This window comes from Harpia harpyja, chromosome 3, assembly GCF_026419915.1.
Source record: "Harpia harpyja isolate bHarHar1 chromosome 3, bHarHar1 primary haplotype, whole genome shotgun sequence".
In the NCBI taxonomy this organism is placed as follows: Eukaryota; Metazoa; Chordata; class Aves; order Accipitriformes; family Accipitridae; genus Harpia; species Harpia harpyja.
The window spans coordinates 5,396,251-5,416,139 of NC_068942.1; the positions used below are offsets into that span (position 1 = coordinate 5,396,251).

Here is a 19,889-nt window from a genome sequence, read left to right on the forward strand (position 1 = left end):
GACACTCTTTACTACCAACATGAGTAACTACATCTTGACTCTTTTTTTAAAAAAAAACTTAGGACACACCTCTTCATCCTCTCCTCTCATTAAATGCACTCCAGCAGTGCTTATGCAAGATCTGCTCAAATACCAGGAAGAGTTACCAACAAACTGACCGCTGAACTGGCCTTTCCTGTAACTGCTTTCCTCCTCTGATTTTACATACCACTGTCAGAAAAAGGTAATTCTAAGACAGCAGACAGCTCTGCCAGCAGTCACGTGTTTCTGCAGAAAAAAACTATTTTCTGTTTTGCTTCTCTTTAAGATGACTGGATATGGGCTTTGAAGACCATTTTCTCAAGGTTACTTATTAGAAACTTCTCCATGTCACCAGCTGCTGTAAGCTATGCAGGGGATTAGATTTTGGCCTAGGAAAAATCATGGATGTCTCCTGCAGAAAAACTTCTGCTTTTGCATTTCACCTGCAAGAATATGCAAAATGGGCACAGAACGCCAAAATCTCTGCTGTTCTAATGGGCACAGGTCCACTGACTTTAATGAGATTTTGCATATTTATGTTAGTAAAAAGTTTGGCTCAAGGTGAATTTTGCCATTAGAGGCAGGAGCTCTGGATGCTGAGAGCTCAGTTGACTCCAAAAGCATGTACAGAGACTAAGGATGCTGTAGGGGCTGGTTTGCGAGCCACAGGTAACAGTTAAAAGAGAACAGCAACTTGAAGTGCAATGATAAATCAGACGCAAGATACACCCCACAGACTCTCACAGTATAAATGTATGGTATGCAACACTTCTGCACAATGCTGATCTGCAAACCTTATTAACATCGCAGTATTCCCTCACTGCCCTGAAGCAAAACAGGAAAGTATGGTCAATCTTACATGCACAGGATGGGGGGAGGAAGGGAAGGAGTGGTATTTATCTCTGGTTTTGAGATATTTCATGTTAGCGGGCACTGGACAAGGTGGATCAACAACTTCAATATTGCACATCCCCTGCTCCTCACGTCCTAGATTTGCTTCAAAATTATCTCAAACCTTCTGCCTCAACATGCACTGAGTCCATAGGGACCAAGAACAAAGCAAAGTCTATCGCCATCCAGCACTCCTATAATAAGTGCTTACTGCTGACTCCTTTCCTTTTCTGGTGGCAGTTGTTCAGGTATGAAAACTGCCAGAGGTAATTGGAAGTATGATGTACTGCTGAGCCTCACAGTGATCTAAGAGTAGCTGAGAACATCAGCATCGTAGTTTTATTGTCTGTCTCCTGGTGTCTATAAATCCCAGCTTTTACTACCTTTGTTTTCATCATGCCAATCAAAGGCTTGATTGCCCAAGGAATAAATTACCAGATAAATCACTAATTGGAAACATAGCTCTCTCTTTGACAGTGCCTTATTTCTTGTGACATCGTATGTATATTCTACAGTACCACTTTGGAAGGCATTGCAGAAATAGTCCAGATTTCTATGTGATGTCATAACACAGAAAAAGGATAACGACCTCTAGAGAGTGCCACGCAACAGCGTAATGTGCAGGTGAACAGAACACCGTATTGCAGAAAGGAGAGCTAATTAATGTGGGGACGACGGGGAAGAAGGGAGAGGGCAGCCTGCCTCCTAACGCAGCTTGATATGATGAGAAAGCACTTACCTGGCAGCAAAGGTTACAAATATTAGTATCATAACAGGCTTAGTGGAAGACATTATGGGCTTGGTAGGATGTACGTGTGCAGCACACTGTAAATGCAGTACAGGGAAGTTGAAGTCAAAACATAGTTTCAAACAAATTAAATATCTAGATGTAAATAACTGCAAGAACTTCAGAATCTTTTAATTCCTTCTGGGCGAACTAATTTTGTCTGCTGTGTAAAAGGTGCCTCTAACAGTAGTTAAAACGCCCTTCTTGAATAGTTATCAAACTTACCACAGGCCTACGCCAGGGTTGTTTTAAAAACCATTAGGATAAATATGGAAAGCATTACCACAGGCAGTCGTGAAAGTTAAGGTTATGGTTTTTAAAAAAAGTCCATGGGATCAGGTGCCAGTGTACATGGGAGTGTTTAATACACTTTCTGCATCTGCTACAGCTGACGTGCAAGAAGGCTGCAAAATCTAGTGCAAGTTAGATTAATGCATCAAAGAGAAACTAAAGATCATTTTGCAAGTTTTTAGCCATCTGGGAATCAGGACACATGCATTTGAGAGCATTAAGAGTGACTGATCTCTGGCACTTTTTGAAATGTGTGGGTTTGGATATCAAATTGATCCATCAACAAACTACTGTGCCTTTCACCTGGTGTATACTCAGTTTTTAAAGGTACCCTCTAGAGAACAGTGTTCACTTACTGCTAGCCTGAGCATTTTCATGGCTGTGGGAAGCTTGAGTTTCAATTTCCCCAGCTAAGGTGGAGTTAACTCAAGCCCTTTCTGCAGGCTACTGTTTTAACAGCTATGACTTTATGTAAAAGGTAGCTTTACCCCTGCAATTTGGAAAGCACTCCAGGCTTTCTGTAAGCACGTGAGGCATGCTAAGATCACATCAAACAAATTGAGTTCCTCAGGGTACTTTGATGTAGGCATACTTAGCTTTTGAATCTTAAAATGGAGGCAGGTATTCAGGCATCTGCCTCCATCAATACAGAAGCACTCTGGGCATGCAAAGAATCAGAACTTAAAGCTACCAAAGAAGGAACAACCTGAGAGGTTCAAACACAAGTTCTCATGTCCCAAGATTGCTCTGAGCAGCAGGTTAGTACCCATAGACCAGGGGATGTTAGATGTCTATGACATTTTAGATATGTACACAATTAGGTGTAGGTTTCTTGGATTGTTCTATTAAATCTAGTTGCCCCAGGATTGCACTGCAGGTACCTAAAGGGTACCTTGCATTTTATCCTTAGCAATTGACCTACACCTTGATGTCTGAAACATGAACAGTGTATTGGTTTTCAATCAAATTTTTTTATGTCACCTAGTTTATAAGGGAGGTCTTTTAGGCTTTGGGTGTTTGTTTTGTTGTTGTTTTGTTTGGGTTTTTTACAGGGAAAATTATGTGTTTCTGGGCTTCACAGTACTTTGTTTTTATCTTACGATGGAGCCGAGTGCCACATTCTCAGACAGTAATTATAGAGTACATGAGGATTTGAAATAATCAGAAGCACACCCAAAAGTAAAGGTTAGGTACCATATTCATTTCTGATTTTTGCCTTTGTGGCCTCATTCACTGTGGTTCTGAAGGCATCTGGTGAAAGACGTATAGGAAGGTTTATTAGAAAATTCTGTTTTCCCAGACCAAAACCAAATGGGAATTTTAAAGGCAAGTATAGGAAAGACTCGGGTGTGAAACAGTGGGAAAATTAGGCACGATTTTCAGTCTTTTCCAGGAACCATGATGAGATAATGTCAATTACAAAAAAAAGATGGAGTTTAAACTAGAAACTTTGAGAGTCCTAAGAGTTTAAAGCTACTCGTCAAACAAAGCTGTTGAGTGCTTGGAATTTTTTGGCGAAAGTAGAACTGCAAATCAATTGCAATAAAGGTATATTTTTACAGTTAAACTTTGGCTTTTTGCTGGGAGCAGCTTAGTGTTTTTTGCCTAAAAGCACCACAAGCCCAGTACACTCGCATGTTAGTTTTGCATGACAGAGCAAAGATATCATGTGGAAAAAAAGTATATGTTGTAAAACTGATTTCCTACTGAAATGGTCCATGTACCACCACTATAAAAATACTGCAAGATTTCTCATTTACTGAAGTGACAATTTCAAAACCTCTTATATTCTCCCCCACAGAAAAGCCTTGGTGTAAAACCTGTTGAGAATAAAATCCCCTGGAACTGACCCGAGTGGCTTGATTCTCAATCAATGTATATATCGGCATAGCTCCCACAGCCTTCAGTCAAAGCCGTGCTGATTTGTGGTAGGTAGCAATGGTCTCAGGTCTCAGTTCTAAAAGGATCTGAATACTTCTTGCTACGTGTCAGCGAGCATTTATGGCCTCACAGGTAGTGCTCTTGCAGGATCAGGCCTTTCAGAAGATGCTCTTGAGAGAGTGGTCCTGCTTGCTTCTTCAGAAATCAGATTCTAGGAAAAGCTTGCTTTTTCTCATCTTTTACTTTCCATTTCTTCAGTCTTCATTTCATCCCATTACACACTTCGACCAATGCTGTTTCAGGCTGAATAATCCCGAGTTTCTTCTGTTTCATCTTTAAATGAAATAGCGTGTTGTTTGGCTACATTTCAAAAAATGTGTCATTTGATTCAACATCTTAATGCATTACCTCATACTCGTCCCATTCTCACTGTATCTTTGGCCTCGTCTACGCTTAGAAGCTCATTCAAATTAAGGCATGAAGTGAATTTAAAATGCAACAGGTATTCCCAGTCACACCATGTGTATCCGAGCAATCCAGGACAACTATGGGAAAAGGAGACACTTTTTTCCTTTTACTCCTGGAAAAAAGCTTGACGGCATTTGAGCTTCTCTCTCTTCCTTCTTTCAAGCTACGTGGGAAAGACACCTGAACTCTGTTGCAATCTTTTTGTGCAAGAGGTCAATGGACATGACACTGTCTCTGCCCTATGACAGTTCTCCTGTTCCACCCTTCCTCTCTCTCTCAGTCTGAAAAGAGACCATGGCTCATTTCAGCTAATTCCCTGCCGACGCACAGGCAACGCCCTTGAACTCTCTTGCCTGCTCCCTCCTCACACCGTAGTTTTTGATCTCTTACACTAAAGGCCGTGCTCATTGCAGAAGAGTGGGAGGGTTTGCATCTTCTGGAATTGGTGTTTCGCGTGTCTCACCAGATGAACCTCTGATACGTGCTTGTTGGTGGCTGTGGGAGACAGGATTTAATGACCTGGATCGTCTTGCTCAGTCCACTATTCCTACTTGCTATGAGTGAACACGCAAAAGAAGCAATTCAGCTTTTGCTTTCCTCTTTGAGGCTTTTAGTAGCTATAAAATCAGACAGTGTGAGGTTTATGTGGATTTATGCTTTGCTCTATACTGAGTAATCTGATTTGGAAAAGTGTTAAAAGCAATATTACATTGTCTGGGCACGTTTCAAAGAATTCTCAAACCAAGATTCTGATGGCAGAGGCATTTGTGAATATTTAGCATCAACCTCACATTCAGATTCCTTGAATTCATAGTTTTTTTCTGGTTTTGCTTCTTACTCAGCTAAACAAGCTCAGTATTTTCCAATATCACTTTTCAACTATGGAAGAGATATATTCCTAATTAGCTTCAATTCTGCAGAACATTAACTGGTGCTCCTCTATTTTACTGGCTCTAATGTAAACTTCAGGCAAGTAAGGTGTAAAATACACTGAACACTACCTAGTGTTGCCCAGTTATTTAGAGACAGTGTAAAAAGGGAGTAGGTTTGTTTTAGAACAAGTAGCAATGAAGTATGCAATGATTTCCCAAGATAGACAATTTCCAGTCTCTTAAAAATGTTTCTAATATTCACTTCTCCACTTAAATGGGAAGACGACTGATTCTTTTGTGTTCTGTATTTAAATTATACAGGTTGGATCTTTGGAGAAATCGCTACCCTAGCCTTTGTTCACTGCATGTATAATTTTTTAAGGGAGAGTACACTTTTTGATAGCTGCAGTTAAGCTGTTATATAACATAACACATCTAACTGCTTGCGTTAAAGTAAGACTTCATTATAACTACATACATTTTACTTAATGACAACTTTTGCACTCAGATCTAGTTATGGAATCCTAAAAATCCTGTATTGGGTTTGTGTGGCAACGTTTTGGTAGCAGGAGGGTTACAGGGGTGGCTTCTGTGAGAAGCTGCTGGAAGCTTCCCCTGTGTCCAACAGAGCCAATGCCAGCCGGCTCCAAGATGGACCCGCCACTGGCCAAGGCCGAGCCCAGCAGTGATGGTGGTAGCGCCTCTGGGAGAACAGATTTAAGAAAGGAAGAAAACCTGCACAGTCGCAGCCAGGAGAGGAGTGAGAATATGTAAGAGAAACAGCTCTGCAGACCCTCAAGTCAGTGAAGAAGGAGGGGAGGAGATGCTCCAGGCACCAGAGCAGATTCCCCTGCGGCCCGTGGGAAAGACCATGGTGAGATGGGTTGTTCCCCTGCAGCCCATGGAGGTCCACGGTGGAGCAGATCTCCACCTGCAGCCCGGGGAGGACCCCACGCCGGAGCAGCGGGATGCCCGAAGGAGGCTGTGACCCCGTGGGAACCCTGCGCTGGAGCAGTCTGTTCCTGAAGGACTGCAGCCCACAGAAAGGACCTACACTGGAGCAGTTAATGAAGAACTGCAGCCTGTGGGAAGGACTCACATTGGAGAAGTTCGTGGAGGACTGTCTCCCATGGGAGGGACCACATGCCAGAGCAGGGGAAGAGTGAGGAGTCCTCCCCCTGAGGAGGAAGGAGCGGCAGAGACAACGTGTGATGAACTGACCCCAACCCCCATTCCCCATCCCCTTGTGCTGCTGGGGGCAAGGAGGGAGAGAATTCAGGAGAGAAGCTGTGCCTGGGAAGAAGGGAAGGGTGCCGGGAAGGTGTTTTAAGATTTAGTTTTTACTTCTCATTATCCTACTCTGATTTCATTGGTAATAAATTAAACTAATTTTTCCCCAAGTCGAGTCTGTTTTGCCCATGACAGTAATTGGTGAGTGATCTCTCCCTGTCCTTATCTTGACCCACGAGCCCTTTGTTATATTTTCTCCCCCCTGTCCAGCTGAGGAGGGGAGTGATAGAGCCTCCAGCCAGGGTCAACCCACCACACTTTTGCACTCAGATCTAATTTTGGAATCCTAAAAGAAGTGCTTGTATTTTTTCCAAGTACAATGTAAATGAGAAAACCATTTCAGCCCATCTGAAAATATTTCCTTAAAGGACCAAATTAAGTAGATAATGCCAGGCGATTATGAATGGTTTAGCACAGGAAAATGAAATGAAAGCCAGTATGTTTTTGTACAGTTTGGAAAATACTGAGTAATAAAAATAGTCCAATATGAAAAAACGTGTCTTATGAGACAGCATTAAAAAGTACACAGAAGACACAGGCAGCGACTAGCTATTAGTGCACTGACACCAATGGACACTGCACCATTGACCCCATTGGGCCTATTATCTTACCACAAAAGGGAAGATCCTTTGAGTCCTTACCTGTACACTAGTAAGAGTGGTGTATTGATAAGCTTTGACTACCAGGTAATTGGCTTCTATATCTATTATCCCCAGGATCATGTACTTCCACCATCTCCTTTTCAAAATTGCCAGCAAGTTTTCTTCTCCTGTGGTAATAAACAAGAAGAATTACGTAACAGAGTTAGGTTTACATGCACAAAATACCTGCCCGTCAAGAGAAATTATCTAGAAGATCCCTCGCATTTACCATATGCAGTTGAAAAGCACCATATATAAAAAGGTACTGCAAGGAGGTGATAACTAACACACCCTACTTGTCTCGCAGATATTAAAACAGCCAGCTTGGTGAAGTAATATGTGAAGGTCAGATTGTCACTTTGCTTAAGATGTAAACAACGACAGGAAAAACAAGTGCAGCTTGGGCAGACTGTAAATGTGTTCTTGGTTTTACTTTTATATATACACATATAAAATGCTAAAGAACAGAGCCGTTTATTACATACATGTATACTTTCCATACATACTGATAAATGTTGTATCACACATGATGCAAGAGGGTTTTGCCAGAGTAGGAGATTTCCAGTATTTGCAAATATGACGGAATATTAGAGCAGGAGAGTAACAGCATCACCTTTGGGCAGAAATCAGATCCTGTTCCAAGGATGGTTATTACAATCCTAGAGGTTCAAAATACCAGACTTGTTTAGAGAAAGGCTGCACTGAGACACAGATTTTATGTGACAGGTTGCACTGCTCCCAGGATCGATATCTGAAGTAGGCAGGTTTGCTGCCTTCTACAGAAGCCCTGCCAATCACCCAGTACTTAATTTCCACCACGTGAAGACTGACAGTACAATACGGCCTGCAGATCAAACCCACAACCTTCAAAAGGTCAAAGCATTCCTCACGCTAGGCTAGGGATTATTATTGTTCCCTGCTCCAAAGAAACCAGCTCATTAGTGAGGGTGGGCAAACCTGTTACTTATTTGCATTACAGTAAGCTCCAGACATGATGGGATGCCGCTGTGAAAGGGGCTGGACATACCGACTGTGACTGAACGCAGTACGACTGGGCGTCTTTAAGAGTTTGTAGCCTAAATAGGGATCCAAGTAGGGTTGACCTGTACTGCCAAGGTACCATAAATGGAATTCGAACTGTCTTGCAAGTTAAAACAACAAACCCACTATTCTGAGATTTGTTCGTGTTGCTGCAGCCTTTCTAACTGCCTGTGATCATCAAAATGAGTGGTGGAAAATACAGAAGAAAAGGAACATTATTGTCAATTGCTACCCAAACTTGCCCAGGCTTCCCAATTCTCCCTCACCTTTTTCCTTCATCACAGGTGTGTTCGCTCTCTGGTTCAAACAGACCCGGTGATATATGGGCTGCCATGCCATCAGAAATGGCAGGCTCTCTATAGCACAGGAGTACCTCAGATCTTATAAGATACAATTACAGAAAAATGGATAATTACTTCAGAAGTTGATTCAAAAATCTTAGATGTTAAATCTTGGCCCCACTGAGAGACTTGAATGGGTATTTACCTGAACAAAATATCTGAAATATCTGAATCATCTGGAGTTTGTTCGTTAACAGATGCTTACATATACACACTTCCAGTGGGATATTATTAGGCAACAACCTAATTATTTATTATGGTGATAATGACACTGAGTGCAAAACTGTAAATGCTAAAAAGCTTTCCTTCCTTCCCTCCCTTCTCTTTTTCTCTTTCTCCTTCTTTCGGTAAGCAGCAGAGAAATAGCAGAAACAAGGTGGTGAGTAGGCTAATTACTTAAGACCCTAAATAAGGAGTCAGTACATACAACCATACCACGCTTTCCTGTTCCCATCGACTCACAGGAGAAAAATCCCACCTTTCAGGCACGAATTATGACTACATTTATGTATTTGTTATGAAGATTTGAGCATGCAGAAAGAGGAATATTTTAGATCTTATTTTTTAATACATTTAGGAAGGTATTTTCAAAAAAGCATTTGAGATTAGATGTCCTAATTCCTACTAAAATCAGTGTAAAACATGCAGATAGGTCCTTTCCAGGTACTGAAACTATATCTCTAATTTTTATGCTGCCCAAACAATACCTTTAAAACACCAACTGGAAAACATCAATGCAACGGAATGGCATGGTTAACATTTCAGAGTGATTTTTCATTTCAACTGTAAAGACAAGGTTTAAAATCAAGGACATCAAACTGCAGTCTCTGTTCCAACAGCGAAAATCCCACCTGGATCTGGTTTTGTTACAGAAGGACCTTGGTGGTACCTACAAAGCAGGAAGAAGCAGCAGGCTCAAGAACTGCACTGGCATTAGGCTGCCTGAGCAAGGACACACCTCAAGGATCTTTTGGTGTCTTTGGTTTGCCAGTGCTTGCCTTCTTCAGCTTCAATTTCCAAGCACAGGTCACTGTACTGCTCAGATGTGGCCAAATAAGATAGCTTTAAAAACGAATGTATGGCCATGACTTCTGACTAATGGGTAAAGTCAGAGTTTCCAGAGATGGAAATTAAATCTTCTACAATTTTAACTGACATACATGCTTCTCTCTTTTGCTTTCTCAATCCTTTCTTTGTTAATGACAGAAATAGGAAAAATATTTGGCAAGTGGTATTTTATCTTTGATATACAGCTCTGAGATATTCCAAACTGCGAAAGACCAGTTTCAGCTGAGAACGTTGGGCAAAGCAAAAAGCAACGCTGAAATGAATTTATGCAGGCACTGTACAGCTCTGATGAACACTGGTTTAGCTTCACAGCAAGTGTCTTTGTCTTGCCCAGTGGCAAGCAGAGAGATGTACAAGCGTTCAGCATGACAGAAACAAAATAGAGAATTTGTTCCTGGAAAAAAATCTTGTGCAGGAGCTGCATCTTTCTCTGTGGAACGTACTTAGTCTTCGCTTCCCCTCACTTGCTGCATCTCCTGTTATTTAGTGTGTAAGAAAGGTCTGGCTTCTGACCAGGGTCCCTCTGCCCACATTATTATTATCGTTTATCATTAACATATCAGTTGTGCAGATCTACAAGCATTAGCAGAACTGACAGACCCCATTTGAGGGTATATCTGAGCAAAAAGCAATGCATGTTTAACATTGTTAATCTGGGGACTGTTATTTCTTTGGCATTGTCATCACAACTCATAGCAAGGAATGAAACCCTTCTAAAGTGGGAGACTTTCTGGGGAGAAGGGCAGGAGAAAGAAGATGATCATCTGCAGTGAGTGTCGGTCCAATGCTACGGACAATCAAGGAAGAGGCAGGTGGAGTCCCGGTTTTGACATGGGCCTGAAATAAAGCCACCATATTCAAATGTCACATTTTTTGCAAGAGTGACCCAGTAGAAAGCAACAGTGGAAGGCAGCCTGGAGAAGGCGTGGGCTGCCAGTAGGACAGGACCTCTGGACAGCAATCACAGATGGCATCCTCAGGGAATTCAGACAAGGAGAAGGGAAATGGGAGATAGGGAGGTAAGTGGGAAGCCTTACCTTAACTTGGGGAGACTAAAAAGAGAAGCAGAGGGAATCAAGAGCTTCATTCAAAAGTCTACATCCTGAATAGAAATAAACATCACCTTTGCATAAAAACAAAGTGGGGGAAAAAAATATCACACTTAATTAGGAACAAAACAAAAAGAGACAGTCTGGTTTTTTTTATTTTCCTTGATGACAACTCAAAGCAAACTAATTATGCAGGTCTTTTGAGTTGTAAGTATTGTAGGCCAGAAGGACCGAACGTAGATGCCTACACCTGAACTAGCTGGTAAGGCATTTTTAAGGCTTTTTCACCTAACGTATTCCAGGTGAATTGTTTAGGATGAGATAATCAGTGTTTTGAAAATAAACATCTCTCCCACTGAATGTAAAGGGAAGAGAGATTATGTCAGGTCGTGTGTGTTTGTTATTATCTCAATAGGACCGTGACTAAGGCTTCCAGCCAGTCATATAAACAAATATTAAACCATGAAGTGTGCAGGTTAGCTAAAAGGCAACATTTCCAGTGAGCCAAAGCACATATTGATGTCGGTGAACATGCATTTATGTGAGTGCACACAGTAATGCCATCCTCACACACTGCCATCTTTTGATGGAGATGCCCTTTCAGAAAACAAACCCCTAACTTCTGTCAGCATTTGAGCTTTTGAAAATGTAAGCCTTCATATTCACTCTAATCCAAATGCAATGCAGATTTAAAATCAAATTGCATGTTAAGAATGTTTTGAGATTCAGAAGTCTAACATACTGTTAACACAGAGAAATACAAGCCCCCTCTCTTTGCCCTTTCTAGAAGGATAGGTTTAGGTTTTACATTTTTTACTAATTTTGCAGTGAGATGCACGCTTGACAGATATATACAGAGGAACTCTCAGTGTTTGGAAAAAAGCTACAGCTTTGCCTCTGCTGGCTCAAATTAAAAATCAACAAATAAGCTGCTTGGTAGAAGAGATGATTTTACATCATATAATAAGGATTTACCCCTGGGGGTTACAAAATTAAAAATAAATTAGAGAGAAAATTAAAAGAGGCTTTAGCTGTGCAGTGTCTACCAAAAATACATATATACATGTGCAAAACCCTTTTCACATTCACCCACACAGCCGCAGAGGTACAATAAAAAAACCCAACAGCCATTAAGACAGCAAATTCCCAATTATTTGTGTATGGGCTTGGGACACAGGTAGAATAACAGCACTGCTAGACCAGAAAATAAGCATATTGCTTCTCTTTCATCCGCTGCAGTCTCTCTCTTTTAAATCAGATGACAACTTGCTATTTAGATCAAGACCATCAAAGGAGCTGCGCTCTCCTTCTGCTTTACAGAGCTCAGCAGAAGGGATCTAAACACGTGCAGGAGACTTGCAGGGGGGAAGGCAGTGTGGAGAGGGAGGGCTGCCGGGCACGCTGGATAGGAATGCCAGAGACAAGTGCTACATGGTACAGAAGCAAAAGTCTCACAGAAGATGAAGATTATACCAGAATTTACTTGTTATCACTTTCTTTGAAAAAAAGAATCTCAGTTACGAAGCACAATTACAGGATAATTGTTTCTTTTTCATTTTCACCCGTTACAGCGAGTCTTGCAGATACAGAACTTCACCAGTACCAAACGTTGCTTCTCTACAGACTTTGAGGTCATCCAGCCCTGCCGCAGGGCCAGGGGAAGGAGGCAGTCAAATGGGGTAATACTGTGTAGGGGTAACACAGATCTCTGTATTACTACGCCAAGAGGCTCCCATGCCTGAACGATTAAAACCTTGCTTGTCTCCTGCTTGGTGAAGTTGCTGGTTCAGGGGACTTAAAGCCTGTCGTAGAAGGCTTTCAGCTCTCCACAAAGCTCACAAGAACTGTCCCTCTTCTGTGTGGCTTTAAATCCTCTGACCCCAAATGGGTTATCTCCTCATATCTATTTGTATTACTGATGACTACTTTGTGGTAATACTGTTGCCTAAAGGCAAAACACCACCACTGCTTAATTATTCACACAATAATGTTGTCTTACAGGAATGCTCCTCCAGCCCGGCTTCACAAAACACCTGAATATACTCTGTTCACCTTACAGATGACTGCTTATAAGCTGCACTGCTTTTGTCCTATACTACCTTTTCAGTAAGCCTTTTGGGAGACTAGATAATCTCAGCTCCTTTTGCCTCCTCAGAACATCTGATCTTATCCAACCTGATCTTATCCAGAGCTCCCTTCTGCTTTCTCTGCTGCAGTGGGAAAACTGCGTAACCCACAGACGTGCTGCTGGTGTAAGAGCCCCGAGCCCCTGCTGCGGGCGGCTGCCGTGCTCTCCAGATGCTGGCCACACGTTCCTGACGCTTGCCCTGTGCCGGCACTGGTGCTTCTGGTGAACCAGGGCACAGAACTGCCTGGAAACAAAGATTTTGGGTTTTCTGGTCAATTTTCAGACCGTGTCCTGAGCAGTCTGTGACCAAATTAATGTTAGTCCTGTGGGAGGTGAGAACCGAGAGCGGATCCAGGCAAGGGACAACAATCCCCTTCTCTGACACAGGCTGAATCGTGCATGCGTCCTACCTGCCACGGGGTGACGGCAGTCGTTGAACAGACCCCGCACCACCCTTGCTGCGGATATGCAGCGTACAGCGAGGCTGCAGGTCGTCCTGCCGCGCGTGTGGAAGCAAACCTGCAAAGGGTGATGCTGCTGAGGTGGAACACGGTCCCAGGACACGAGCTGGCACGCACGCCTCGCTGGGGGTGAGCTACGTCATGGCAACGTGTTCTCACCTTCTTAGGAAGTAAATCTTATGTACCAGTCACAATCAACAGGATTTTTCAGTTTTGAAAGGGTTCTATTTGTTTTCATTGTGTTTCAACTCCATAGTGTTTGACCATCTACCTATCATACTAACATTTATTTGGCTGGCACTTTGGAAAAAGGTACTTTATATAACCTTTGATCTCCAGATTATCATAGGAGTAACACAAACTGAAGGTAAGGTTTGTACCCTTCTGTCTGCTGCTTTTGTCATTTTGAGCCTCCTCTTTTCTATAATATGCTTAGCCTATTAACATGACATAACATAGCTTTCCAGTTACTAAATTACAAGCTCATCTGAAGTATTTAGACTTGTTATTTCCTTTTAGAGATTTTGCAGATCAGTCTGGTTTGACCCTGCATGTAAATCGTAACAGCTGAAGTCAGATCTAGGAATCTGAACATGCATTTTCATAAAATATGAAAGGATTAATTGCCGGTGCCTTGATTTTGATCCAGCCTAAGCTCTGTGGCTAGATCTGATAATCTTCAGATGTCGTCTTATTTAATGAGATTACTGGTCATACAATTTACTTTTAAGAGTAAATTACAACTAAAACTGCAACAATAAAGTAGTTGGCGATTTTGCAGAAGTCTCAGTTTCTCTCTACTTGCCCGCCCACTGGATTATATACATAGAGTTTTTCCCCTTGGTGGCAGATACAATGCTGTATGATATTGCCATAGGTTACTGCAAGAAACAGAGCACATCAAGAACTATGTAAGACCTGAAGAAACCTCTGAACAGTGCACTGCTTCAAAAATCAGACCTCTAAACTCCCAGCCCTTTAAAATGTCAAGATAAAAACAACTGTGATGTCTAGCACACAAATTTTTCATTTAAGTTGTTTTATCTCCCAGCCTAAACTTAGGTAAGCACCTTTCCTGAAATGGCAGACGGTGTCCTGGGAGGAGTACTTGCACCTCTGTAATGCAGAGGGACATGAGCACATCGAGAAGCCGGAGCCTTCCCTCAAACCCGAGATTTGATTATATCCTTAGGTCTTCATGCATGAAATTTTCAAAATTGATTTCTGATCTACAGTACTCTCAGATTTAAGTTACCTCTGAGCTAACACTGTAGTATCCCAGCTTTTAGGGTTAAACCTGGCTCACTCTCACACAAAACTACTTCAAAACAGGCAGTTGGACTAGATGATCATTGTAGGTCCCTTCCAACCAAAATATTTTATTCTATTGTATTCTAAACCAATCCTGTTCCTTTACTCTGTAAGCTCTGCAGTCAGGCCCTTTTTTCATTCTTTATCCTACTTTATCTAGTATGAAGCTACTTACAGCACTGCAAAGAAAGGTTTTCAGAAGAAAAAAAAAAATCTCATTTTCAAATTTACCAGAGTGTTAGAGAAATTAAAGAAATCTGTATATATGTCTGTGCATCATTTATAAATGTGTAATTTGCATGAATAATTTATCCTCCTGGATAATCTTGGGCATGTTAATCATATTCACAAGACTTACTTAAAGTCAAATAATCTTAAAAGAAATAATGTTCATTGTTTAAGGCAGAGGAATCAGTTAGGGTACATGAGCTTTCTTTTTTTTTTTTTTCCCTTTCATCAACTCATTACAAAAAGCTGGTCCAGCCACCTACCACATTTTTTCCCCCAGCAGACAGATATGAATAATGAATTATCTACTTATTATTCGTGATTCCTATAAAGTATATTCCCCAAAGCATGAGATTTGCCCGAGATAGTAAAAAAAAAAAAAAAAAGACACAATGCAAATTGTCATTACTATTAACCACCCATAGATCAAACAGATCCAACTGAAGCTGAATTTCTAGCCTTGTCTTTAGAAGACAAAAAGAGGATAAGGAAGTCAAGGAGTGTGTATCTTTCTCTGTTCCCCATCAATAACGTTTGAACACACTGATCCAATTTAAATCTAATCTGACACAGATAGAGTGCAAAGATACTAGTTCCTACAGGTTTATTGTGAATAGGTAACTGAGCAGAAGAGAGAAAACCTAACATTGCTGCCACTAAGTATAGGCTTGGAGGTGAACTCACTACTTATTAGACACCAGAGTCTGGACTCCGCATCTTCTTAGGCACCAGTTCATTCAACAAGAGACATAAATCCCTAAGAGATCAGGCGATGCCGGTTCTGGGGCTCACCGAACCACTACCTAGTAGCAGCTGCTGGCATGAAATACAAGCAAGGACTGTATACAAGATGTGGTAAGCATGACAGAGAACCTGCTTTCTACAGGCTATGAAACCTAAAGATATCTACGAAGGAAGAAATCTGTCTGCTGATGACTACTAAGAGGATAGTACTATTCAGATGAAAAAGGCTATTAGTTAATAACTGAAAATGGGAGTCTTGTCTTTTGTGGTATGAACACTAAGGGCGCATACGCACTCCTATACTGTGTACTGTGGCAATTTTTGTTAGTCTAGCAAGAACTAAACTAACATTTAAAAGGATATTTTCAAGTAGAATAAGATGGGAAGCTGCTGCTAAAGAAGGACTGCTGGCAGAATTAAAACTTCACCTGAAGTCAGTAGCGTTAACCAAAAACGTATAAAATCCCAAAACCCAGCATTATTTCACATCATTGCCCAGGGCCAAGGGGAGAGCTGAAGAGTTCAGAATACATTAGGGCTGGCTGGCTCAAGATAAATATGGCTTTATGGATGCTCCATGATCTCTAGAGGTACTTCAGTATTCTGTGTTAAAAGGCTGCAAACATGCACTCGGTCCTCTTGGAGTATCTATTTGTGGTAGCAGCTGTGGGAAAAGCTAGCTGAGTTATTCCCCTTCTGGGACTTTCCTCACACCACTGTTGATGAACTGGAATAAGGTTTGCTAAACTTCCAAATTAAATACTAAATATTATCCCTGGAGGAATATAGAAGCTTTGGGAATGTGTCGCCATCATGGGTTATAGTAAAAGCCTCACATCAGAACAACCACAGATGATTCAAGAAACGCCACTAATTACACACGAAGCAGAAAGTGTAGGAGCTGCCACTTGGTTAAAGCAATTGTGCGGCCGGTCCAGGACACTTCTTGTCTCCATGGTGACCAGCAGCAGAGGCTCAAGAGAAGCATGCAACACGCACCAACCCATTGTGGCTCCTTCATTGTTGGCCACAGCATGAGCACCTTGTTTTATGCATGGCAGTAATTCCAAAAGGCATGAGTAAACCCAGTTAAGAATAGAGAAAATGCAGGCATGAGCACATAGAAATATGTGAAACACAATGGCTTCAAATAACACGCAGAGCTGGTGCATTCAATAATTTGCCTACTTCATGATACTTTCAGGAGTCACACACACCAGAAATCTCAATGTTGCACCTATAATGCTCAAAAGTACTTAAACCCCCCCCCCCGTTTATATCCTTTACAGCATGACTACGGATGTATGTTACTAAAAGCATAAAACATCACTGAACCATGCTAACTAATTGGCATAAGGCATAACATAGCTGCCTATTTATAGGCAATTCTGCTGAAGAAACTGGCTATTCATTATTACTAATCCTGAATGAGTTACCCAGAATGACCATTAAGATTAGAAATCAGGCCGGATTTTTTTTGGATGACGAGTTGTTTGGATCAGGTGATATTTTGTTGCCAACCTGTTGTGTACCTAAAACAATGGGGTCTCGATGTGACCTTTGGAAATTTAGCAATATTAGCATCAGACAAATAGGTCAGCATTATATATCCGTATTATATCTACATAAAGTATCAAGCAATCTGGGAGACAACAGGAATGATGGAGAGAAGCCCTCCATCCTGGGTAGTCACCGGGCATGCAATGCACTCCCTTCCTCCTGAGCTGCCAGAACTGGGCTAGAAAAACTTTGCAATGGAGCCAGGTCTGTAGCATTTCTGACAAGAAAAATACAAATTTTCTATGATTCAAATTCTGTAACAAGACAACTTATAGGTTTATGAAGCACCTCTAGCACGCGTATAGTCAGAGTAGTACATTTTTGTGTATTTTTGCCAGCTTTCACAAGCGCAGTTGTCAGGATTAGCACCTAAGTACAGTCATACCCAGAAAGGTGGAGAGCTGCGCAAGCTGGTGCAATACAGTTCAGACATTGTTTTGCTCTAGGTAGAACATTAAACATTAATTAAATGCTCAGTGTGTACCAGCTTAGCTTCAGTAAATTGGTCAAAGCAGCTTTGTAGCAAGGACTGAACCTTACCTGGTCTTGTTTTTGAGCAAAATAATTACTGGCATACAAAGTGATAACAAAGACCTACGGACAAAGGAAATTTTGTGTCCCTGCCTAGTGTAGTCTTAAGCTAGACTATGAAGTCTGAAAAATACAGAATCTAATTATTGTAGCTGTGCAACTGAAATAATGAGGAATTTGAGAGTGGGACTGATAAGCAGTTAGATGCTATACTAGCAAGCTGGAGGTCTGCAGTCCTCCAAAATTCTGGCAAAAATTACCTGCAGTGCGATGTACAAACTGAGAGATATTCAGTCAGTGCTATTATAACGTGAATTATGCATCTACTGCTACTGATGACTGGAGATTGTGTACATGCTTAAGGTATTGAAACAGTAATTGACGGAAGATAACACGTATTATCTTTCTGTGGTAGAAGGTGATTGTCAATAAAAGTACGATAGAGAAATCCAGGATCTCATCAAATATATACAATAAAAAGTCATAGTTTAGGTCCTCAGGTATCATGTAGCAGGAGAGCTAATGCCACTGTGCTGCTGTTTAATCAATGGAAGACTAGTATTACACTTGCTATACTACCATAATAAGAGAAACTCCAGTAATTCATCCAGTACGAAACTGAACTGTGCATCTTGGAAAAGCCAAGGGTGGTTTTAGGAAGAACTGGTGCTAGGGGCAGAATCTGGAGCCAGCTGAATCTGGAGCCAGCACGTAAGCAGGTGCTGCCCAGAACCATGGTTTGGTGCCCACTGGGGTCCAGCCCCAGGAGAGCTGGGAGTCCTGGGAGGGCAAGAAGAGATCAGTAGGGTGGCAGCTGCTGGAAGAAGCAGCCAATCCCCCCATTTTGGCTTCAGGATAAATGCAAGTAAAACGCAATGGTGTATTAAGATCCCTCCTGAAACAATCAGCGCTTGGTGTTTGTCACCTCCGCAAGTCTCAGTCATTTTCTGTAAACTCTCCTGTAACGTGTGGTACTGCATCACACGGGGCTCAGCAGGGCGCCCTGAAAGTTAAATGTCTTCCACTCCTCCCCACCAAGAATTCAAGAGAACGCGTATCTGAAAACACTGCTGAGAGGTACGCAAACCTGACACAGTAGCTGTGAGGAGTAACTGCTCCTCTCTTGATCGCAGCTGATTGCCACAAAACTTAAAAAATCTCCAGCAATAAAAAGCAGTGGTACTCTCAATGAGCAACCTTATTACAGAAAAGCGTTTCCTTTACATGAATCCTGATTTATAAGCAAATTGCTGAATACCTCACTGGCATTTATCCTACCGTGTTGCCTGTGCTTTAACAGTAATTGACACAGTAGCTTTTCCGCAACGTTGAGAAATAACAGCTAATTAGAAATATGCCCGAGTACTTTTTTAGGAGAGGAAATACTAATGTGTTCGGAAGATATTCTGGCTGATAACTGCAACACAAAGTTCTATACTGTGAAACTGCAGGGTTAGAGTAAGAGGAACTTGCATCATGCACAATTAATATCCAAGCAGAAACTCCATCAGTTGATGAGGTATCCAACCATTAATGCACGAATTATGACCATGTATCACAACTACAGGATGCCCCCTTACACATCCAGCTGGTTAGTTACACCAACAAAACCTTTACTGTCTTACCATCTACCATTTTGTTCAGGAGCACATCTTCCTATGCTTACAAGCATGCATATCTCACTCAGACACTACTGATATTCTTTGACAATTTCATTGATCCAGTTGTGTGAGAGTCACCGTTTTTCTCCCTTTCCCCCATTCCACAGTGGAAGCCCAGGGGCAGTTCAGTTGTGCAACAACTGTTCAGCATGTGAAAGAGAGGGAGTCAATGCACCTTCCTAGCACAAGCTGCTGATAAAAGCCACAGAGCACTGAGGGTTGCAAAGCCCAGAGGGTATTTTCGGTATTTTGTACATGAGACTGTTGTACTGATGCATCCAATGCTGAGCAATGCATCAGCACAATGCTTCAACAAGAGGAAACCATCCCAAAAGTAGGGGTCATCACCTTACTAATCCCATTTCTTCAGAAAACTCATCAGCACAGGCACAATGAAGGTATATCACACAAGATCAGGCAGTCAGAAAGCCTGAGCAGGCTGTCTGACCCTCTCAGAGAAAAGATGTTACCTCAGTTTCAGTGTGGAACACTCAAACTTCGTCATAAAGGCCATGATGGATAAGTATGAAATCTTGTTTGCCAGCAACAGTAAAACAGCCCCAGACTGTGAGAAAAGTAGAATAATAAGCTTTCAGGAAATGCAGTTAATATGATAATTCCCAT

General features: G+C 41.7%; 1 protein-coding gene across 1 annotated transcript in view; it reads right to left on the minus strand.

Annotated features, from left to right (window-relative positions):
• The window catches only part of SLC35F1 (solute carrier family 35 member F1), a 256,649-nt gene that overhangs the window by 46,440 nt on the left and 190,320 nt on the right, over positions 1–19,889 (minus strand). The window contains exon 3 of the mRNA XM_052781230.1: positions 7,143–7,270. Coding sequence (XP_052637190.1) covers positions 7,143–7,270 — 128 coding nt within the window. The remainder of the gene's footprint in view (positions 1–7,142; positions 7,271–19,889) is intronic.